This window comes from Fukomys damarensis, unplaced genomic scaffold (assembly GCF_012274545.1).
Source record: "Fukomys damarensis isolate Sample0158 unplaced genomic scaffold, DMR_v1.0_HiC HiC_scaffold_27, whole genome shotgun sequence".
Classification (NCBI taxonomy): domain Eukaryota; kingdom Metazoa; phylum Chordata; class Mammalia; order Rodentia; family Bathyergidae; genus Fukomys; species Fukomys damarensis.
The window spans coordinates 31,770,596-31,791,981 of NW_022900939.1; the positions used below are offsets into that span (position 1 = coordinate 31,770,596).

The 21,386-nt window shown below is 52.1% G+C and overlaps 1 protein-coding gene across 1 annotated transcript in view; it reads right to left on the bottom strand.

The window, feature by feature from the left end:
• The window catches only part of Wnk2 (WNK lysine deficient protein kinase 2), a gene marked incomplete at its 5' end in the record, with an annotated part of 115,650 nt that overhangs the window by 56,557 nt on the left and 37,707 nt on the right, over window positions 1–21,386 (bottom strand). The window contains 5 exons of the mRNA XM_010607639.1: window positions 1,308–1,507; window positions 5,127–5,418; window positions 12,294–12,513; window positions 13,878–13,966; window positions 17,005–17,162. Coding sequence (XP_010605941.1) covers window positions 1,308–1,507; window positions 5,127–5,418; window positions 12,294–12,513; window positions 13,878–13,966; window positions 17,005–17,162 — 959 coding nt within the window. The remainder of the gene's footprint in view (window positions 1–1,307; window positions 1,508–5,126; window positions 5,419–12,293; window positions 12,514–13,877; window positions 13,967–17,004; window positions 17,163–21,386) is intronic.

Below are 21,386 nucleotides of genomic sequence, written 5' to 3' on the forward strand. Positions count from 1 at the left end.
CCAGGCTTGCATCTCTTCAGCAACCCTCCCAGGAAGGGCCAGGAGGGTGGGACAAGCCTGCAGCACACCCTCAGGACCCCTCCAGGCCCCATCCTTTCTGTTTAAGGTATCAATACAGGAGAAGGAGCTTTGGCCCCAACCCACATCTGTGACCTTCCAATTCAGGTTTCCTGGCATGTATGCTGACAGCAAAGTCAGCTGTGTCAACAAACACAAAACAGATCCAGCCCAGCGGGGACCCAGGCAGGGACCCCTCTGGCCATAGGGGTACAGCATTCTGGCCCAGACACAACTCAGGCAACCCTCACAAGAATAGCACTCTTGAGCAGCAAGTGACCTTCCACTAAGTGGGCCGTTTCTGCCATTTAAAATCATATTTCACTTCATTTTTTTAATGAACAAAATCGCAAGTGCAGATTGCTGGTGGATCTTGCAATGCCATACACAGCTACAGACTTCACCTACTTTGCCAAAGGGACTCTCTGAACCCTTTCCACAGCCCAGCCCTGTGTGCACAGAAGAGGAGAGCTTGCAGCAGGGGAGAGAGCCATGGCAGCCAAAGAGTGACAGTAAGAACCGGGACTACTGATGCACCAGGCCCAGGCTCACAGGGAGAAGACAGAAGACTTGGCTCTACCATCAGGCTCACAGGCAAATTCTCCACAGCTGAGCACTTGGGTCTGTGATGCAAGCAAATGTTTTGCTTTTTCAGTGTTAAAAGTCAAAATCAAAAAAGAAAGTGTGACACCTTCAGCTTTCCCAGATCTGCCACACTGCTTCTGGGGCATCCCCACCTGCCTTCTCCAGATATACTGGAAATGCCCCCACGCTTCAAATTCATCCACAGCTCAAACTTCCACCAGCTGCTATGACCTGGGGGAGCGCCACCAGGCACTACCAGACATGCCCTCACGAGGCTGGTGGTGGGGTCCAATCCAGGGCTACAACATTATACGTGATACATTTCCATGATCTTGGGCTAGTCTCAGAAAGTGTCACAGGTCCAAGCCCAGGCCAGGTAGCTGTGTGCTGTCATCAGCAGCAGCAGCACCTTCTAGTTGGCTCCATCACAGCCCCCAAGCCGTGGATGCTCCTGGAGTCTGCTTCCTAGCAATGTGTACCTCAGAGCTGGGGCTTTCCATGGGGCTGTCTGTGGGTTGAGCCCCAGGAAGTGTGGCCGAGAGCTATTCACAAGCTACCTTAACCCTGACCACATGCAGCACAACTTCAACAGCCCTCACAGACTGAATCCCAGGCCCTCCAACAAGGAGGCCGAGAAGACAGAGCAGGGCGGTTCTCAGACTCACCGCGGCAGCAGGCTGCTGGAAGGCCCCCAGTGAGGGCAGGCTGTGCACCAGTCCGGGCCCCTCGCTCACTGGAGGGCTGCACACACATGGCGCCAGGGATGGAGCTGCATCCACAAGGGAACCAAGGACCATGCTTTGCTGGCTGCTCTGTGAGTCTGAGTACACCGTGGAGCCTTGGCCACTGTCCAACGTGCTGTCCGCTGGAGAGAACAAATGTAGAACTTAGCAGGAACACCTCCGAATGCTACCCCCCATGGTACTGCAGTCAAGCACCTGTGGCCTGTCTGTATAGTCCTTTCTGCAAAACAAACACTGCAATGTTTCCAAAGATTATATAAACAATGTATGAGTGCTGATTAAATAATAATGAATGCATGGGGGAGCTGTCCCTGGGTCCCCATGCTGACAGGGCCTGACCTCAGGGTGGCTCGGGTGCCAGGGTAGGCTTGCCTCAAAGATCTTGCTGCGAAGCAGACACCAGATCCCCCACTCCACTCCCAGCTCACATATGCAGACAGAGCAGACTTTGATGGCAAGCACTTGTTCCAGCCCATAAAAGCACAGGAGTTTATGGAGCTGAGGTAATGTCACAGTTAGGAAAAGGTTAATGTTATAATTGTGGAAGAAATCTTTATTGCCAGGTTTTTGTTTTGTTTCTTGCAGCACTGGAAATGGAACCGAACACCTTTGCACTGAGCTACAACCCCAACCCTCTTTATTTCTTATTTTAAGACATGGTCATAGTAAGTTGCCCAAGCAGGATTTAAACTTGTAGTCCTCCTGCCTCAGCTTCCCTCAGTGCTGGAACTACAAGTGTGTACAACCACACCTCGCTCTATCACCATGTTTCATAAAGGGAGGCCTCCGGATTTTTTGTACTTTCACATTCACGGCAAAGGAGAATCCGGTCACAGACCACACAGGAGGCAGGGGCAATATTGAGTACACACAGCCCCAAACAGGCTCCCACAGGCTCTTCATACATAGGTCAGGCTGGCACGGATGGAATCCCTGTGCATGAGGGGTGCAGACAAGAATCCCAGAGCCCACGAGCCCCTCTCACCAAGATGTGCCTGGAAGACAGCTTGCCAGTGTGGTGATGCCAGTGAGAAGTGAAAACCCAACACCTGTCTGAAATGGCACTTTGAGTCACTGCTTCCAGATTTCAAAAGCCACAGAAACATTAGGATTTACCACCTATAGATACAGACACCAAGCTGCTTTCACAAGAGGCCATGTCTCAGAATGAGTACTGCACCCACTGGTAATTCTGACAAATTAAAGGGGAAAAAAAAGTGAAAGGGAAGTCTTATTGGCTTTGAATTAAAACAATTTTTCCAAGGGACTGATGAGAATTCATTTTAACCTAGAAGACATATGATTGCTGAAGTTTAATTGGGCAAAACCAATTAGACAAGAAGCTCTGATTTTTAATGAGCCAACTGGTCAGTTCCACTTAGGAAGAGGGATAATGAGGGAGGGAGCACATGCACATAGCATCTCCAACCATGTGTGCAACATTTTACATTTTGGAACTGATATGTTTATTACTTGTTAAACTGAAAATTAATTTTATAGATCATTTTGGAACCCAGTGAAAAACTATGTTGTTGCAGCCTCATTTGCTTAAGTAGCAAGGAAGCAGAACCTGATCAGGATTGCTGGGGTTGGCTAATAGAAGACAACAGAGGACCATGAAAACTGATCTGTTGCTTTATCTTTCAAGGTGCACGTGTGCATCTGTCTGTGACATGCAGGACCGGCTCCAATGTGTGTGCTGCCTGGCATCTCCATCAGCTCACCATGAGCACAACATGGCTGGCCATCGGGGACACTGCAGCCAGAGGGCAGATGAAGAGAAGATGGCCCAGAGGTGTATCCATTGCAGAACAGAGAAGGGCACGGGGATGTGTCTGCAGTCTGTGCGTACGTGAGCATGTGTGCACACCTACATGGGTCTGAAGGCATGGTGAGTATACATTTGTATCTGTGTGTGCATACCTGTACTGGTGTGCAGGTATGGGCCATGCACGTCTGTGTGTGTACGCACATGTATTTGTATGTCCACATGTGCACGGTAGAGCGCTTGGGTAGATTATCTATGGAAGGAGAGTTCGCAAACTTGTTGCAGGCCTTGCCTCTGGAAGGACGACTTGCTATACAGCCATTAGGCATTTTGAATCCTACATCCTATCACCTATTTTGAGAAGTGTGGCCATGACCTCTGCCCATATGACACAAGTGTCTAGGACCGATGAAAATTGGGCTGTTCTGTTCTCAGAGCTCACTCACACCTGACGTGCACTCACTGGCCATCTGATTTCTCAGAGTATGTTAAACCTGACCTACAACATCTGTGTGTAAGAAAAAATATACTTCTAACTCCTTAACTGGGTCTCTTCCAAGTGCAATAAACAGAGATCATTTATTTCCCATCCTAAAAATTATCAAATCAATAATTACAACTTTAAAGTACATGCTAGTGTGTCAGATAGAGAATCTTCCCCACCAAAACAAAGAAGTTCTCTGATTAATTTTTTTAGGTTTCTCAGAAAATGGAGCAATGATGTAGCAATATTCTTTTCCAAAGCAAACCTGAGCAGGTTGGAATGAAGTAAACAGCAGGCTAAGTCTCTTAAATAAATCAAGGCTACTTGTTGGAATATAAACACCTACTATGAAGAAACTTTAGCTATTTCAATGATGAGAGAGATATATATTAAATAAATTATCAGGGTTCCAATCTTTCCACATGTAAAACCTATAATAGTGGCCCAGGCAGGTCACTGGGCTCTGTAATTCTCCAGGCTGATTCACAGAGTGGACAAAGCCACACTCCTTGTGCTTAGCTCATAGCTGAACTTTCAGACATTGAGGGCCAACATGGGACACTTTTCAGCCTACGCTGCAGAAGAAGCCAGATCCTCTCACATGTTCTTAGATGAAACCTGCTTTGAAGTGACTCCAACTCCCTGGCATTACCTTGAAAGATGAGCAAAAAGGCTCAGAGGCTTTGCCACTGGAAGGAAGATGATAAAGGAAGTGGATCCCAGGGTGAGCACTCTAGGCCAAGACACACCATGCCTGTCCGTGGCACACGCATCCCCTCCACAGAGCAGATGGTGGCACCTCACCTGGTTTCCATGCCCTCTATGAGGCTGGGACTGTATGTCTCCACAGACAGAACAAGGAGGCTGCTCAAGCCCACAGATTCACAGTGTGGGGTGGGAACTAAACTAGCTCTGTCCAGCTTTACTGGCTCTTGGTACTTTTGACTCCATCTGACCTAAGAAGCTGGGCTCCAGTAAGTCTTAAGCCCTCTGGTCAGAGGCCTCTGGAGAATGCAGGGAAAACCCTAACCTCTTCCTCTTCCCCGGAACAACACTCACCTGCCTCCACTATCCATACTCCAGAGTATGGACTGTGAGACAGGCCCCAGACTGGCCAAGGAATCAGGACCCAAGTGTCCCAGTATCTATCGGCCATCTGGTGGCCCCATAACCCCAGGATCTGCCTTCTTCCAAATATGGTGATATGCCCTAGTGTCAGAGGTGGTGGCAGAAAGTACACCTAGTAGGGGGCACAGAGCCAAACCAGAGCTTCTGGGCATCACCTACAGGTGAAAGCAGTAACCTCGTGTGTGAGGTCAGCTCAGAGCTCATGACACCACACTGCAAGCTGCCACAGGGTCGACATGGCCCTCCTCACAAAATATTCTAATAAAGGGGAAGTGTTTTTCTTTCCCCTACAGATGGTTTCACTGGGGACAGGAGGAGCAGGGACACAGCAGGTCGAAGTGATCCTACTCCATGTACTCACAGGCCAGGGAGGTGGCACTGGTTGGCAGCGTCAGGGGGAGGAGGTGCTGGTCAGCCTCTGGTTCCTCAGGCTCGGGTGGCCCAGCCTGCCCAGCCTGCCCATGATAGGTCACCTGGACCTGCAGGGGTGCAGACGGACCCCTGGCCTTGTCAGGGCTGCCTGAGTCCCTTGACTCCTGGGACTGTAGTGCGGGCCCGATCCTCTCCCGCCGCCACTGGATCAATGCCACACGGTCGCGAATGGACTTGGCCACAATCTTCACGTCATTTTCATGAAAGAATCCAGAGTCGATCTGCAAAAGCAGTCACATCGTAAGAGTCTAAGGACCAAGGGCTGGGGATTTAGTTCAGTGGCACCGTACCTACCTCACAAGCACAAGGTCCTGAGTTCGATCCCCAATACCAAAAGCCAAATAAATAGTGCCCAGGAACCAGATGTTTCCACACACATTCCACCATCAGAACTACTGCCACTATCTGTGCTGCGGGCACAGAAGAGATTTGGGGTTCTCTCCTCAGGAGTGGTTTCTCTCATCATCCCAGAAGTAATCACCCCTGAAATCCACAGGCAGCTGGTGCACAGCAAGTGCTCCATGACCTCCCAGTCCCCGCCCTGCCCTCTACACAGACGAAGGAAGCCATTCTGTCTGGGGGCAGTACGTGTGCACTGTTGCCTGGCAAAACCCTAAGACCCATTCACCACACTGAGAGTCTGAGAACACTTGCCAAGGAGCCTGGAGATCTCCTGGAAGCCTTATGAGCTCGCTGAAAATACTCATGGAAAGACCACATTCTGCAGACAGACCCCTTCTGACGGGCTGCTCTGGCTGGATTGCCGGTGGTAACCCATGACCACCAACTCATGAAAGCTCATCAGTAGCGGGACCTCAAATCCCTTGTTCAGCAGTTCAGTCCTGAAGATACACGGCAGCACTGGGTGGGGTGAGTACAGCCCGTAAGGGAGGGGGTGGGTGGTTCCAGGCAGGAATTGACTGGGGCACCTCACAGGTAAGCACATGACCATGCAGGGTTGTCCAGACAAGAACACACATGAGGAACACAGGTTGTCAGGCCCCTTGCGTATGGAAAGCAGGGAACCAGAACAAGGACCTGTGGTGTTGGGAGGGGACCAGAACTGACAGTGAGAAGCTGCAGAACTAACATATAGACATGCAGAATTTGTGTGTGTAGCCACACACATCCTCGTGAGCTCTGTCCACCCAAAGGCCTAGAGCACAACATTCACAGCCCTATGAGGCTCAGTGGTTGGGGTGTAGGGAGGGAGGCTCAGTGGTTGGGGTGTAGGGAGGGAGGGCAGGAAAACTGTGAGGATAAGCTCAGGGAATGCCAGGGCCGGGCAAAGGGACACAAGAGCCAGCACGAGGGCCACCTCCTAGCAAATATGGGCCACTTGAGCATCAAAATGAGCAGTAAAACAATGAAAGGTGATGGTGCCCCAAACCCAACCACATGTTCTACAGGCATGTATTAGAGAGCAGAGGTACAAGTTGTCTGTGGGCAGAAGGCCAGAGGGGTTTCCAGGGGGTACTGGCTGCCTCTTGCTCTATCTCTCTATGCTTCTCTGTAATTCTAAATTTCAGGTCCTTCCTCTTTTTCTGTCATTCTCCCTGTGTCTCTTTTTCTCTGTCCTCTGAGTCTTTCTATCTGTCTCCCTCCCTGCCTCCCTTGCCCTGGGCATCATCTGCTCCTGAAGACCTGTCACGAAATGCCATCTGCAGAGGTCCGCCTGACAGAGGCCTGGGTCTCCTGCTCCAGGAGCCAGGAGATCTGAGCCTGCAGCCCTGGCCGATGCCTGACTGTACCTCACACCTTGAGTTTCCCCTCACCTCTGACCTTGGAGACTTTGCAGGCCAGAGCCTAGTTTAGGGGCAACTTGATACAAAACGCAGTAGACAGCTCCTCCATGAGGAGAACCTCCTGAATAAAATAAAACAGTGCATCCACAGAGAACTAGAAAAGAGTGGGAAGTGTGAGGGAGACAGGAAAAAGGAAGTGTGAGCAAACAGGTTAAAGCCCCCTCTGTAAGACACACCTCTGTACAGGAGGAGAGAATGACCCCACATGGACAAGCCACAGATGTCCCTGCTCCAAGCCCTTACAGATAGCCTCACCTGAAATGGTACATGAGAGCTAGGTCTGGAACCATGCACCACCAGGCAGCCACCAGTTCCTGCAGACGCCCCACAGCCTGAGACTGACCCATCTAGTGAGACAATGAGCCATGACCAAGGGCCAGACCGTAAGAGTTGCAGGACTGACGGCCTCCAGGAGCACATGACACTGGCCCAGGATTCTTGTTGTGGCAGTGTTGCTGGGAAACAGAAGACCTGAGTAGCCTGAGGACGAACAGTGGTGACGTGTCAATGCCACTTCTGATACTATCTGCTCTGTGGAGTTGTACAGGGAAATGTCTCATTTTGTAGGAGTAGAGATGAAATTATCAGGGGTAGTGGTCATCAAGCTCGTAACTTCTTTTCTTTTTTGAGACAGGGTCTTCCTATGCAGTTCAAGCTGGCCTTGAACTCACTGTGTAGCCCAGGTTGACCTCAAACTTGCAGAGATTCTCCTGCCTCAGCTTCCCAAGTGCTGGGATTACAGGCATGCACCACCACACCCCACAGCAACTTATTTTCAAATGGTACATGGGAAAACAGTTCTCTGTTAGTACCCTGGTAACTTTTTAGTGACTTTGTGATGATTTCAAAATCATTTATTTGGGGCCAGGTGTGGTAGCGCATGCCTGTAACTTCAGCACTCTGGGAGGCTAAGGCAGTAGGACTGCAAGCTCAAGCCCAGTCTGCATAGTCAGCAACTTAGTAAGATCCTGTCTCAAAATAAAAAATAAAAAATGGCTGAGGATATAGTTTAGTGAGAAGGCCATGGATTCAATCCCTAGTACAGGAAAAAAATTTATTTTGAATGACAATTCTACTCAACAGAATGAAGGCAGAAGTAGGTATAGTCTGCCACCTGATTGGGGCCGGGGATTTGGCTCAGTGGTTCTGCTGCCGCTTCGCCCCAAGGGCCTGAGTTCTATCCCTGGTACCAAAACCAAACAAACAAACAAACAAAAAAGAAAGCTCCCAGCACAGGTTGAGCTCCCATCCCAGAAGAACCAGGCTCAGATCTTCTGCCTTAAAGCTGAGTGCTCCAGGCTCCAGCCATTGGGGCCTTTATGGAGAGGCTAGGAAGACCAGGACTGGCTGGCTGATGCTGGTTTGGGGCTGGAGTGGGTAGCTCTCTTGCTTATACCTGGGGGCAGGTGTACAAAGGGAACCAGAGCCCAGGACTACAGCCGTCCCTAAGACCCCAGGTGACTTTAGGTTACACCAAGACTGATGGCCTCATGCCTCCAGGTTTGCTTCTATTTTCTGCCACCCCTTAGTGCTAATGGTCCTTTCTTCTCTGTCTTCACAGTCTCCCCCGACTTCCTCACCAAGGCATTTCTATTTTTCTCCCCAACAGGTAAGAATGCAGCTGCATTCTATTCTATACCACCCCAGCAGGTCACATTACCTGGAGTTCTGAAGTGAAAGGAAGAGCTAAACTGAGAATCCCACTGTGGGGGACAAATCAAAGGCCTCACTCTCTGCCTTGCTGATCGGATCCCACCCAAGTGCCCATCTATGTCCCCATCCTCCTCGAGGGGCCATCTGGACTCCAGAGCATCTCTGACACTGTGCACCTCGGCTTTTAAGGCAGCCCCAGGTCTCAGGGTCTCCCTGGACTCATGCTGTAGCACCCTATGGCCAGGCCCCCTCTAGCCTGGGTCAGGAAAGACTGGTGGCAGACCCCCCCCCAGCAATGGCCCTGAGCCAGTCTCCAACAGATGTGGAGGAGGAGGCTAAGGCTGGAACCTGGACAGGCTTCCTGGGGCCCAATGAGGGCAGGACAGAGCTGTAAACAAGTCAGCTCCTATGGAGCTGGTCCTAGAATAGAGCCTCATGGCTTTCAGCAGGTTGTGGGCTGGGCCTGTTTTCTTTCCTCAGCAGAGTGGAGACGCACACTACTTCACTATGGCTCTGTATCTGGACTCAAGTCAGGTCCCTTCTGCACAGATGCTGTTTCATGGTGGCATGTCTTGCAATGAAAATCAGGGTAAGGGATGGATGGCATAGGAAGGGGAGGTAAGTAAACGGGAGGAGAGAGGAGAGGGGTGCCAGGACCGGGAGCCTCCCTGGAACTGAGCCAGGGACACAATCTGTGAGGTCAGCCAAGTGCCAGGGACTGGTTGAGGGGACAGCCACATCCATAATGTCCCTGTCCAATGGGGGGCCATCCTGAACTGATGTCAAGCAGGTATGAGGCGGACTGTTGAGAGGTTCCTGCCCTGAAAGCAGCTGAGCAGAGCCCAGGGCACCTCTGGGTTTCAGAGCCCAGAGCACCTCTGGGTTTGGGGCATGGCTGTCTTCAAGGGAACCAAGCCAGGCTGAGGTCTGGCTGAAGCCCAGACATTCAGAATCCATTTGTCTGAGATCCTGGGCACTTTCCAAGATGCAACACCCACACTGGGATGGCATCTTGTCATGTCCTAGCTGTCCTGCAGCTCCAGACCTCCTGGCTCAGCTCCCAAATCCCTCACACCCTGAGGGGCACCAGGCAGGCACAACCACATTTGCGGAAGGAGCAAGAGAACCTCATTTCACCTGATCCTCCTATGGGTGCTCCACCACACCAAAACCAGGATGCTTCCTACGAGGCCACAACCAGTGTGGTGCCCATGGGACCTCTGCATCTCCACATGCATGTGAGACTTCGCCCATCTCCCTGAGACACTGCCTCCCCTCTGGTCATCCCTGGTGCAGCACCAATGGCCAGCACAGAATCCTAGAAGGACTCTCTCAGCACAGATGTAGCACCAAACCTCAGGTCCCACGCACCCACAGCCAGCACCCCCTTCACATTTCATTTTCTCTGCAATAAGAAGTATGGGGCTCAACTGTCACATCACCAAATAGAAATGGTACTTATGATGCCAAGAGACAAGCTGGTGACCATCTGCATAAAGCGTGTGGTAAATGTGCATGTATACCCCATTCCGCCACTAGGACCCACAGAAAGCCCTCCAGGAAGCACAGTCTGGCCTCACAACAGAGACCTGCTCTCAGCAGAAGTTTCTGTGTCCGGGCTGGGAATGTGACCAGTGGGGGGAAGACTGACTCAGAAACCTTGCAGCCTCCCGGGGTGACAGTGCAGCTGGCCCTGTAGAAGAGCTGGCCTGGGCTCCAGCCACCAGTGGCATGTCACACCTATCCTTTCCCTCATAGCGCCATCACAGCCTTGGACACGGGCCACTGTCCAGGGGAAGGCAGACCCCTAGCCAGGGCACCAACTAGCCCCCTTCCTGGGCTCCAAGGGCTTATATACCTTCCAGGATACAGTTGAGCCTGTTTCTCTACCTGAGCAGGGCCTTAAGAGTTGTAGTGCAACAGCACTGAGCCCCAGGAGGCTTATGCAGAGCAGCCTCCCCTCCCCGCACCTTCCCTCACCCATCCAGGTACACACTTCCCCTGGCTGGAGAAACAAAGCGTCTACCACCCTGCAAAGCTGGGATTTACACACTGTTATGGTTTGGGTCTAGATGTCCCCCACAAAGCTTCATGTGGTCAAAGGTGGGTGAATCTAGAGTAGGCGATGCTAGGATTAAGGGCGTGTGATTACTACACTACACCTGAGTGAATGGCTTGGCACCACCCTAATCCCCATGGTCTGAAAAGGAGCAGAAAGACACTGTTAAGGACTCTTGCTGCTCTCCTTACCTCATGCAGACCATAATGTTTCTTCTCTGCAGTGCCTGCTTGCCCTGCCTTGGAGCCAGCCAATTATGGACTGAAACCTCTATGAACTGTGAGCTAAATAAACATTTCCCCCTTCAACCTTGGGTGTTGGGTATTTGTCTCAGCAATGAGAAAAGTAACTAACACACAGATATTCCCAACAGACGTGCTTTGCTCAGTGCAAAGCCTATTTCAGAAAAATTTAAAGGGGTGAGCATCAATTGTGGCAATGACACATAAAGCCAACGGCTCTCTGCACCAAGTCACTGGGTTCATTTCTGCTCTGTGTTCCCACTAAATATTAGCAGCTCGCTTATTCCTACTTCGCCGCACTGAAGGCCTTCCTGGGCTGCTGTTCCCTGGCACAGGGTTCTCAGAAGACCACAGCATCACTTCCTAACCAGGCTCCCACCTTGCCCCTCTTGGGAGTCAGCTTTGCAAACGAGCCCGATGAGACTGAATTTATGTTTCTGATACATTAAATTTAAAATTAATTAAATTTTAGTAGGCACACATGGGTGGTGGCTACCATTTTGGATGGCACAGGCCTAGAGGACTGAATCAGGAAAACTTCAAGGGTTCACAGCTTGAGAAACAGTCAGCCCCCAGCCCCTCAAGTTCCCTCACCGTATATCACCCCTGGGGTAGGTACCTGGAGTCTTCTCACCAGTGCCTGTGTCCATGCCACTGGGCTGCATCACCTACCTCTCACCCCAGGGGACTCTGGGGCAGCTAGCTCTTGAGGCCCAGCAGGACACCCCAAGCAGAAAGTGGTCCCTCCCCTGTGGATCCCAGACCCTCGCCTCCAACAGAGGTATGGTGACAGAGGGGCAGAGGGAAGAAGGGGCAGGACTGTCTCTTCCACCATCTCTCAGGTGGAAAATACCAGAACCCAAAGCAACCCCAAACAAACTGACCAACAGAGACCCCTAACTCAGTGCCACCAGATTGGAGCACATTTAGCAAGAATTTGGCTAATGTTGGCAAGGCCTTTCCTGATGCATGAAGTCCCCAGCTGACCCTCCACTCTCACAACTGACTCCTTCCCTGCACTGCACCCCAGCCACTCCTCCCTGGGTCCTGTGCACTGAGAAGACTCCCAGCTTTCCTGTCACCACACACACACCTGACCACATAGTTGGGCCCCCGGCCTCCCTCTCGGAACTGCTGCACCCCTCCTATCTGTGCTGGCTGCTCCCAGAAATGACTCACCCTCTTCTCCCCAGCCCCACCCCCACCCCTGACCAAAGAAACTCCGTGCTGACAGCTTTCATTCCACTCTCTGGAAACCATGTGCCCCTGAACAGCACCCCAGCCTCGCCCAGTGGTCTGAGCCCATTACAGGGCTGCATGAGGTTCGCACACATTACCATTTCCTGGGCCACCTCGTCTGGGGTCTCCTTCTCTAGGTCGAAGGTGAACTCTATAGCGCCATTGTCCTTGGGCTTGCCCTTCAGCTTCTTGGGATCTTCTACCCAGAGCCGCAGGGCAATGGTGGACTTCCTGCCATGGTCCTCCTCTGCCAGTTCCACCCTGACACCAGTGTCCTCCGCAAAGAAAGCATGGCTCAGCAGGTCTTTGATCTCGTACCTGGTGGAAGCAAGTTCACGGAAAAAGGGCTCAGAGACAAGTGGACTCCAGACCCAAGGACATGCACACAGTGCTGCCTCTGGGCACCAGATGGCTACCTGATGTTGCTGCTCAGCACTGGGCTGGCTGTGCTAGAACGTTCTTGGGCTTCACCACCTGGCAAGCAGGCTCAGCACTGAGGGTGTGAGGGTGTCTCCTAACTATGAGCATATGCACTTGTGAGGACCCGGAGGTGAGAACCAGCTCCCATCAGAGTGTGCCCTTACTGCCTCAGGCTCTAAGACTTCTTTTCTTCTCCTTGCCCACTGAGCAGACACAGCCCCTGCTGATGCGCACAGGAGCTTCCAATCCCCACAAGAGACCCCTGGCTCTGGTGGGACTGGAGGGGGCAGCACTACAGAGCCCCCCTATGCAGTGCCATGATGGGGCTCCTGAGCCTCTATGGAGCAGAGGGGTTTGCAGGGAGGCCTCCTGTAGGAGGGGGATCCGGTGAAGCCCAGAAGAGGAGGAATGTATGCTAGAGAAGAGCAAAAGCAGGAAGGTGAACAAGGACCTATAGGATCCAGGGGTGGGAGCTGACCTTAGCCATGGGAGGCACTACAGGGGAGGTCCAGTATCTGGCAGCTACGTGTTGCTATGGTGACCACTTTCAACTCTGCACATCTATATCACACAAACACATTTCCAACACAAGCCCCGCTCTCTTTTTTGGCACAAATGTAATCACACAGCGAGAACTACTGTAGGTCTGCCTTCTTCCAGTATTGCTGTCTGCAGAGCCACTGCATGGATGTAAGCATCAGCAGCCCCTCCCTGTTAACAGCTGTGGGTGTTTTGTGCCCCGGTTTGTTTTAGGGGGGAGAGAAAACTGAAAAGTGCCCCCCACTGGTCCATCTGGAAAAGGTGACCCTGCTCTGGGTGGGAAGATGGCTTCATAGAGGGGTTAAAGGGCCCTGAGGTGGGTGTGCTGCCTTAGAGGCATCCAACAACTAGAAGCCCACGTACACAGCTAAGGTTTAAAAGAGAGTGGGGCAGAGGCAGACTTGGGAGCTCCAGGCGTGCAGATGTTTACCAAGGTCAAGGAAATGCATACAACTCCTAGGGTCGACTAGAAAAAAAGCAGAGGCAGAGGGAAGCCTGAGGCTATCAAATGCTCCAGGCCTGGGTCAGCACTGCATCTAGGGTGGCAGAGAAAGGCATGGGACTGACAGCTGCCCACACCAGCTTCTGGCCTGGTATCACTGTGGCCTGAGCCAGTCTGTCTGTTCTCTAAAGCACTCTCTCATTGGAAATAGGCTCTAAATGTCAGCTGGAGTGGTTTTAGGTGGAGAAAGACCCAGACCCAACATCACACTAGAACTCACCTTTCCTCCTTGTTCTTGCAGATGCACTCCCCAATAATCTCCTTGATTTCTGGATCATGCACTTTCTCAAAGCTGGCAGGCTTAATGCCCTGAGGAGGAGAGAGCAGAGACACCTAACACCACTGAGAGGCGGGGAAGTACTACCTCTACCCCTGTGCAGGGAAACTCCTCCACATGTGGTGAAAGTGGCACCGAGCTTATCCTCCACAGATTACTAGGAAACCAGGCAAACCATGCCAAATGGCCACATTCAGGAGCTGAATGATGGGCTGTAGGATGTGGGCTCAGAGAGCGATCCACAGGGTGCTCCCTCCCACGACCCAGCTCACTGCCTGGACTACTTCCCAGAATGAAGCAAAGAACCCAGCAGCGCCTGCAGTCTCACTGAGCTGAGGGTAGAGCTCAGATTTCAGAGCGGCTAAAGAGGCAGAGTTCTGGAAAGGAAGGAACTCCAGATGTGTGCAAAGGACCACCGCAAGTCTTTGCTCAGCTCCCAGCCCCATGAGTGTGTAGTTAATGCCACAGGTCTGGACAAGGAGCCACTGGGGGAGCTGTAGGCAGAGCCATTCCCAGAATTTGTGCAGAGGACAGATGTTGCTATGTGTACAAGCTACAGCATGCAATCTAAAATTAACAGACACACCAGGATGCAAGAAATATAACCAGTCACCTGGCAGGAAAACCAGTCAACAGAAATGTGAAAGATGCTGGACTGTGTGACAAGGAGGTTAAAACTCACTGTAACTATGTATAAGTCTTAAAAGGAAAATGAACATAGTGAATAACAGAAACATAGATATAAAAAAAGAACCAAGTGGAGCTGGAAATCAAAAACATGATGTCTGAACCGAAAGTTTCACTGGAGCAGATCAACTGCTGACCAGACAATGCAGAAGAAAAGACACAGCAATCGGATCCACTGGATATAAAAATGGTCACTGAGGCTCTGTTCGTCGCCTCAGAATATGGGACACCAGCAAGGGTGAAATAGGACAGGATGGGGGAAGGGTAGGAAAATGCCTGAAGGAACGAGAGCTAACGGTTTTCCAACTGTGATGAAAACACTATGCCCACAGATGCAACACGCTCAAGCCCCAGGCAAGGTAAAGCAAAGAAGGTAAACTGTGTGAAGCCCAAGGGGTGCACTGTTTTATCTTCCTCTGCACTGCATGCAATCCAGAGCCTGCTTTCTTAGCACTTAGGTCTTGGCGTGGAAAACACTTTCTCAGGCTACCCCACATCTGTCCAAGTATGCAGCAGCCACCACCGACACCTACCCCAGCCTTGCACTGGAGTTGAGCGCCCCCCATCTCCATGACAACCATCACCCCAGCAATGACACGCAAGGCAGCCTCCACCTGTGCGGCAGAATGTGATGCTGGGCTTGACACCTCAGATACAGCAGTGAGTTTCTGGAAAGGTGTTGGTCAGAGCTTAGCTGCAGAGCCTCCCCTGCAAGGAGCTGAGGATCTCGCCTGCCTCACTGCCGGGAGGGGAACCACAACAACAGGGTGGGTTCCATGCTTCCCACAGAGCCAAGCCTCTCTAACCACACCTGGGCCTCCTTCCCACACATCTCCTCAGAGGGCAAGAACACTGTGGTCACTGCTGCAGGCCAGGGAGACTTTCTGGGAGGGGGGAGAGGTACTGGACTGAGGGCAGCAGCCACTCCCTGGCTACCTGGTGCGCACGTGCAGAGGGAACACAGAGAGGCCCACAGTAAAAGCAGGAGCCAGCAGGGTCCACTAGGGATGGGGGACAGGTCAGGGAGAGCGGGCAAGCTGTCTAAAAATAATTTCAATACATCAAAGGCACCAGCCATCGCATTCTTCTTCCTTTAACAAGATTCGGCCTTTGAAAGCTGTGCTTTGCCATTTTTTTTAAATGTAGAGAATATAAAGTGTAAAATCTCCCAAGAGATAGGACACAGGGTAAGGTATCGCCACTGAGCCTACTGATAGGTGCTGGAACCCGAGCTGGGGCAGATATAAGTGGAGAATCCCAGAGGTGTCAGCCAGCAGCGTCCACTTGTTCAGTCTCCCCCTGTGGATACACCACCAACCACACGCCAACGGGAATCCCTACCTACATCGAATCTCTCTGTCCCCCTTCTGCTTGTCAGATCACCCTTGTCTCCCTTTGTGGAACTCGTTCCTCTTTGGGGTTTCTGAGCCAGGCCCACAAGAGCCACTAGCCAAGGACTCTGCCTGCCACCCGCTGTGCACAGTGCGCACAGGATCAGCTAAGGACAACCAAGTACCTGATCATTTGGCCAAAGCAGAAAGATGTATATCATCTAAGAGGAGGGCTCAGCTGGAGGGCAGGGCCCAGGGCGAAATGGTGGGGTGCCCAGAACTGTACTCCATGTATCTGCGAAAGCAGCTTTGACCACCCAGATGCCCACAGAAGAGATGTGTGGGACAGCATCATACCCAGCCAGAGGTACCCAGGAGAGGCAAAGGCAGCCAGGACGCCAGGGATTACAGGGGCCACTCCGCAGGCCTCCTGGTCTCAATACAAGAACAAAGAGGGGACAATGCAGGAAGCAGCACAGAAAAGACCAGGCCCAGCCACTCTGCCTCCCCACTCTCTGTTTTGGTTCCCCCAGCCAGTGGGGCCACAACGGAAGAAGGACAAGGCCCATCTGTTTGTACAGCTGAAGCTGGCTTGTCAACTCAAAAATCACAACAATAGCAAAACAGGGATTAAGGGTCCCAGGCTGCCTAAAGTTGCACCTACCTGGAGAAGCATTTGGCTAGGACTGAGAGTTTGGTGAAAAGGAAAACTATGGTTCCAAAATAAAGAAGGGGAAGCCAGTAGCCCTGGGCCAGCCTAGAGAAAGGGCTCCAGGGACAGGTCTTCTGGGTACAGCTACAGCCTCCTGAGCCTGTTTCCCAGATGTCTGGGCCTCACAGTGCCGGGTACATGACAGCCTCCAAGGCTAAGCGCTGCTCATCATTTCTGCTAGGAGACCTCACCCAGCCAAGCCTTTGCTTCCCCATCTGTAAAGTGCCTGTGATCCCTTTTCCTTATACTGCTGCTGTGGAGGACTTTCCAAAGACTGTCAGAGCCAGCTGAAGCTATGGCCCACACCCACTGCACTAACAAGGTGGCTGGGTGGACTCACACAGGTGACCTTGCGGTAGATCTGGGCAGCGTTCTGGCACTCCGAGTAGGGGTACTCCGAGGTAGCCATCTCCAGCATGCACATCCCAAAGGCGTAAACGTCCACAGACTCATCGTAGTGCTCCTCATACATTTCTGGTGCCATGAACTCAGGCGTACCTGCACCAGGAGCAAAACCTGCGGTCAGCCAGCCACACCCAAGAATGCTGGGAGCCAGTGCCCAGGGGCCCCCTTAGCCTGTCAGAGTCCGTCCCCCACCTCCTCCCCATCTGTCCAATGGCACCCTCAGGACACCCAGCTCTATGACATCTGTTCTGTAACCCAGGATTCAAACAGATGTGCTCCGTAGTTTCCAAAACTCCTCCAGAGCCTCATGATTCCAGGGTTAGTAGTCAGCTCAAAACACCATCTCCTGCCCAGAGGACTTCTCAGGGATATGCCCGCGCCCTGAGCACACCCCTCACCTGAGTGTGAGTACTGGACCTCTGAAGACAGGCTCAGCACTGACTGCACTCAGCAGTCCAGAGCGGACAAAAACCCAGTAGTCACCACAGAGCTGCTTCTAGCTGCAGAAACCCAGGGAGGCCCTAAGTGTCCCTGAGCAGGGGCGTGGCTGGGGTCACTGGGCACACCCCAGAGACCAGTGTCACCCGGCACACGCAACTGTCCTCACCACAGAACACACAGCACCATGGCTGGACAAATGCACTCAGCCGACGTGAACCACAGAGACACAAAGACCAGAACCACTCATGGTGTATTAAAAAAGGAGCAAGACCATGTCTGATCTGAACCTTCAAGGATAAAGAAACTAATGATAGGCTGGTAAAATAAATAATATATATAAGTGCACCTGCTCATGGCCTCACCTACATAAAATGACACACAGCCAGGGGACTGTCAGGGAGGGGCTGTGGCTCATTTTCCTCTTACTTGCTTTACTTATGGGGTTTTTAAATTTTCTATAACAAGTTTTTGCTTTAATAATCATAAAAGCCCTTTATTAAAATAAGTCAAGTAGAATATTGAGCTGGACTCAATGAAGATGAATCACAGACTCGGGTGGCTTTTAACATCTGTATGTTTGCTGACTTTGCAACATTTTTCTAAAAGGTTCTAGTGTTGTTTTTTAAGCAGCTGCAAAATAGTACCAACTAATCCATTGCAGTAAAAAGCACATGTTGAGGTTTCTTTTATCCATCTGCTGCACAGGCCTAGGCCAAGCACCTCAGTCCTAAGGCAGGCCTGCTATGGTGGGGGCTGGAGTACAGTGAGATGCAGGGCTCACTGGGAAGCCCCAAGCTGCAGGAAGGAAAGGCTCACTCTCTAGGGACACCTCAATTGCCAACAATGCCACCCACACTAACCAATCACCATGATGACATCTGCCAAGGGCCATGTGGGACAATTTGCCCTGTGATGGCAGAGAAAAACCACAGCAAAGCCCTTTCCTGCCAGAGGTGTAGGCAGAGTAACAAAGGGTGTGTCCTAGGCCCTTGGCCTGGCCACATCTACCACAGGGACAAGCACACTGGGAGCCTGATCCCCAGAGCTGCTAGGCAGTCAGCAGGGAACTAAGGCGGTCACTCTGTGGCACCTGCAAGGACCCCAACCCACTTAGCTATCCATAGGCCAGCCAAGGCCCAGGTGGAGGCAGCAGGGACCCTGGCCTGGCTTCTTTGGAACCTGCAGACACTCAGGACCCTGCTCTGCAAGCAATGCCCTAAGACCAAAGATGCCCTGCTCTGGAGGATGGCCCGGGTCCAGCTCAGAGTGGGTCAGAGACCCTGAGAATGCCTGGACCCTGGTACTCTCGGTTCTTTCCTTTCTCTCATACTACAGTCTTTAAATCTGAAATTTAGAAATAGGTAAGCATGTGTGAGCACGTGTATGTCCAGTGGACAGTCTCACCCTCCATCCAGCTTTGTGTTTTGCCATCTGTATAGAGCGGCCTGCCCTGGGCCCCCATCCAAAGCCCCCTCCCATACCTGCTGTACTCCGAGTCCTGCAGACAACGTTTTAGGCCTCATCTCCCCTCCCTCCCCTCCTTTAGGCCTCCCTTTTAGGCCTCTGGACCCAGGCACAGCTGAGACATCAGGTACTGGGGACCTCGCCTTGACCAGTCTCCTCCCCTGACCCTGCAGGAGGCAACAAGAGCTGTGTGGATGGCCACAGCCTTTCTTCTGCCTTTTAACAGAGAAATGGCTGCAGACAACAGATGGGGAAGGGCTGCATCCCAGGTCCTGACAGAAGTGAGGTGGGGAGGGACTGGCTCCAGTCTGATGTTAAAAATCACCCTATAACCCACAGAAAGTGTTTCTGGCTGGTAACAAAAGACAGTGACTTCCTGTACGAAATCAAAGCCCTATTTCCTAACCTTGCCTGTCTTCATAACTATGTTAGACCAAAACTAAGCCAACACAGTTGGCCCCTGCCCACCTTATCACCCAACACGTGAAACCTGCCTCCTTTCTCTCAGCAAAGGGAACAGGTGGGAAACCCCTGTAGGGGACCCCACATGGTCTGGTGCCCCTAAGTGTTCATCTATAACTATAAAGCAGCCAATAGCGCCACCCGTCCAGGGCCACCCTGCAGTTCTTTCCAGAGCAGCCACTCAGCTCACCTTGGCCTCCTCCCCAGTTTCCTCGGCACTGGGCCCAGCTCTACCACTGCCACTTCCAGGAGCCCTCCTGGGTCAGCCAGGCACCGCAGCATCCCCAGGGCCCTGCTTGAGGCATGGTGGGGACACACTGCAGCAGGCAGGACTGCATCCACCTCATCGCCATCCCCTCAGGCTCAGCACACACAAACCAGCAAAACCCACATGGAGGCGTGAGAATCCACAAGTCAAACCCGCCTATGGCACCTGGCTTATACCTATGTCCTCGCCTGGCACTGAGCTTAGAATGGCACCTGGGCATGGGGAGGTTGTCTCCTGAAACCATACACTCCCCTCCCAGGACAGACAGTGGCTGCAGACCTCCACCTTCCTGTGAGTCACACCTGAAGGACAGACCCTAAGCCTACAAGAGGAAACCCCGAGAGCCACAGCAGGAATGTCCACACACTGACTGCTTCCGGGGGAACCTGGACATACACATGGGTAGGGGCTGTGGAGTGAGGCTGTCCTGACAAACTGAGGACTCCAGAGGGCCCGAGCCTGCTGGCCATAAGGCAGATGTGAGTTAACACCCCTCTCAGGCAGGGCTGACCACTAACAGGCCTGGGAGAGAGGCTTCAATTCAATGGACTGGGCTCACCTGGGAAACAGGTCTCAGTGAACCCCACCTGCCCGCTGCCCCTCACCCAGCTGCTGGCCCTTGCCCTGGTAACAGGCCCTTGCCCTTATTTTCCATGAGGAGAGGCACCTGAAGACACTTCTGGTCCCAGCCTCACTAACCCAGGCTTCTTAGACTCCAGCTGAGCCAAAGCCAGGGTGACCAGTGCAGGAGACGCAATACTGATTATGCCCAAAGCAAGCTGTAAGCAATGCAGGCTGTGAAGAGTTAAACCCACAATTGGCTTGTTTTGAGAAACAGAGTCTGACCAAAGCCTACATGCCAAGGTCAGAGTAACTCATACCCAAATTCTATTCCCACCACTAAAACCTTCTTACTAGAAGGGCAATGTTCTAATCACAACCATACATTTTGTCTATTCTGTTCCTAATTTGAGAATGCTTTGTTTTTTTCCTTTATGAGCCTTGTCTCCATTAGTTTCCATAGAAACTGTACAATTACGCATCCTTGCTCATAGTTCACCTTTACCCCAACTGATGACCAATAAAAATCAGTGGTTTGGACAGACCAGTGCCTTTTGCTTAAAGCAGCACTGGCCATCCTGGCCGCTGCTTTCTGTCTCTCTTAGTTCTTTCTTTTAGGCTTTTTTTTCCTCAGGCTTGCATCATACACTGAGCAGGAGACTGGAGCCTACTGCAGAGGTTTCCAGTAATGTTTCAGCAGTTTCCAGTAGATCAGGGATACCCCACAGACCCAGGCACTCAGTGTGAGACACAGGGCCTTGCTGTGCCTGCCAGAAACACCCAGCCTTCACCTCAACCCACTCACATCATCCAACCTGGAATGGGAAACCTTGTTCCCAAGGGGGCAAAGAAGCAGGAGACTGGAGCCTACTGCAGAGGTTTCCAGTAATGTTTCAGCAGTTTCCAGTAGATCAGGGATACCCCACAGACCCAGGCACTCAGTGTGAGACACAGGGCCTTGCTGTGCCTGCCAGAAACACCCAGCCTTCACCTCAACCCACTCACATCATCCAACCTGGAATGGGAAACCTTGTTCCCAAGGGGGCAAAGAGCATGCCAGCCAGAGAGGACCAGGAGCTCACTAGGCACCTCGGCTTCTGGGGGGGGGGGGCATTTGTTCG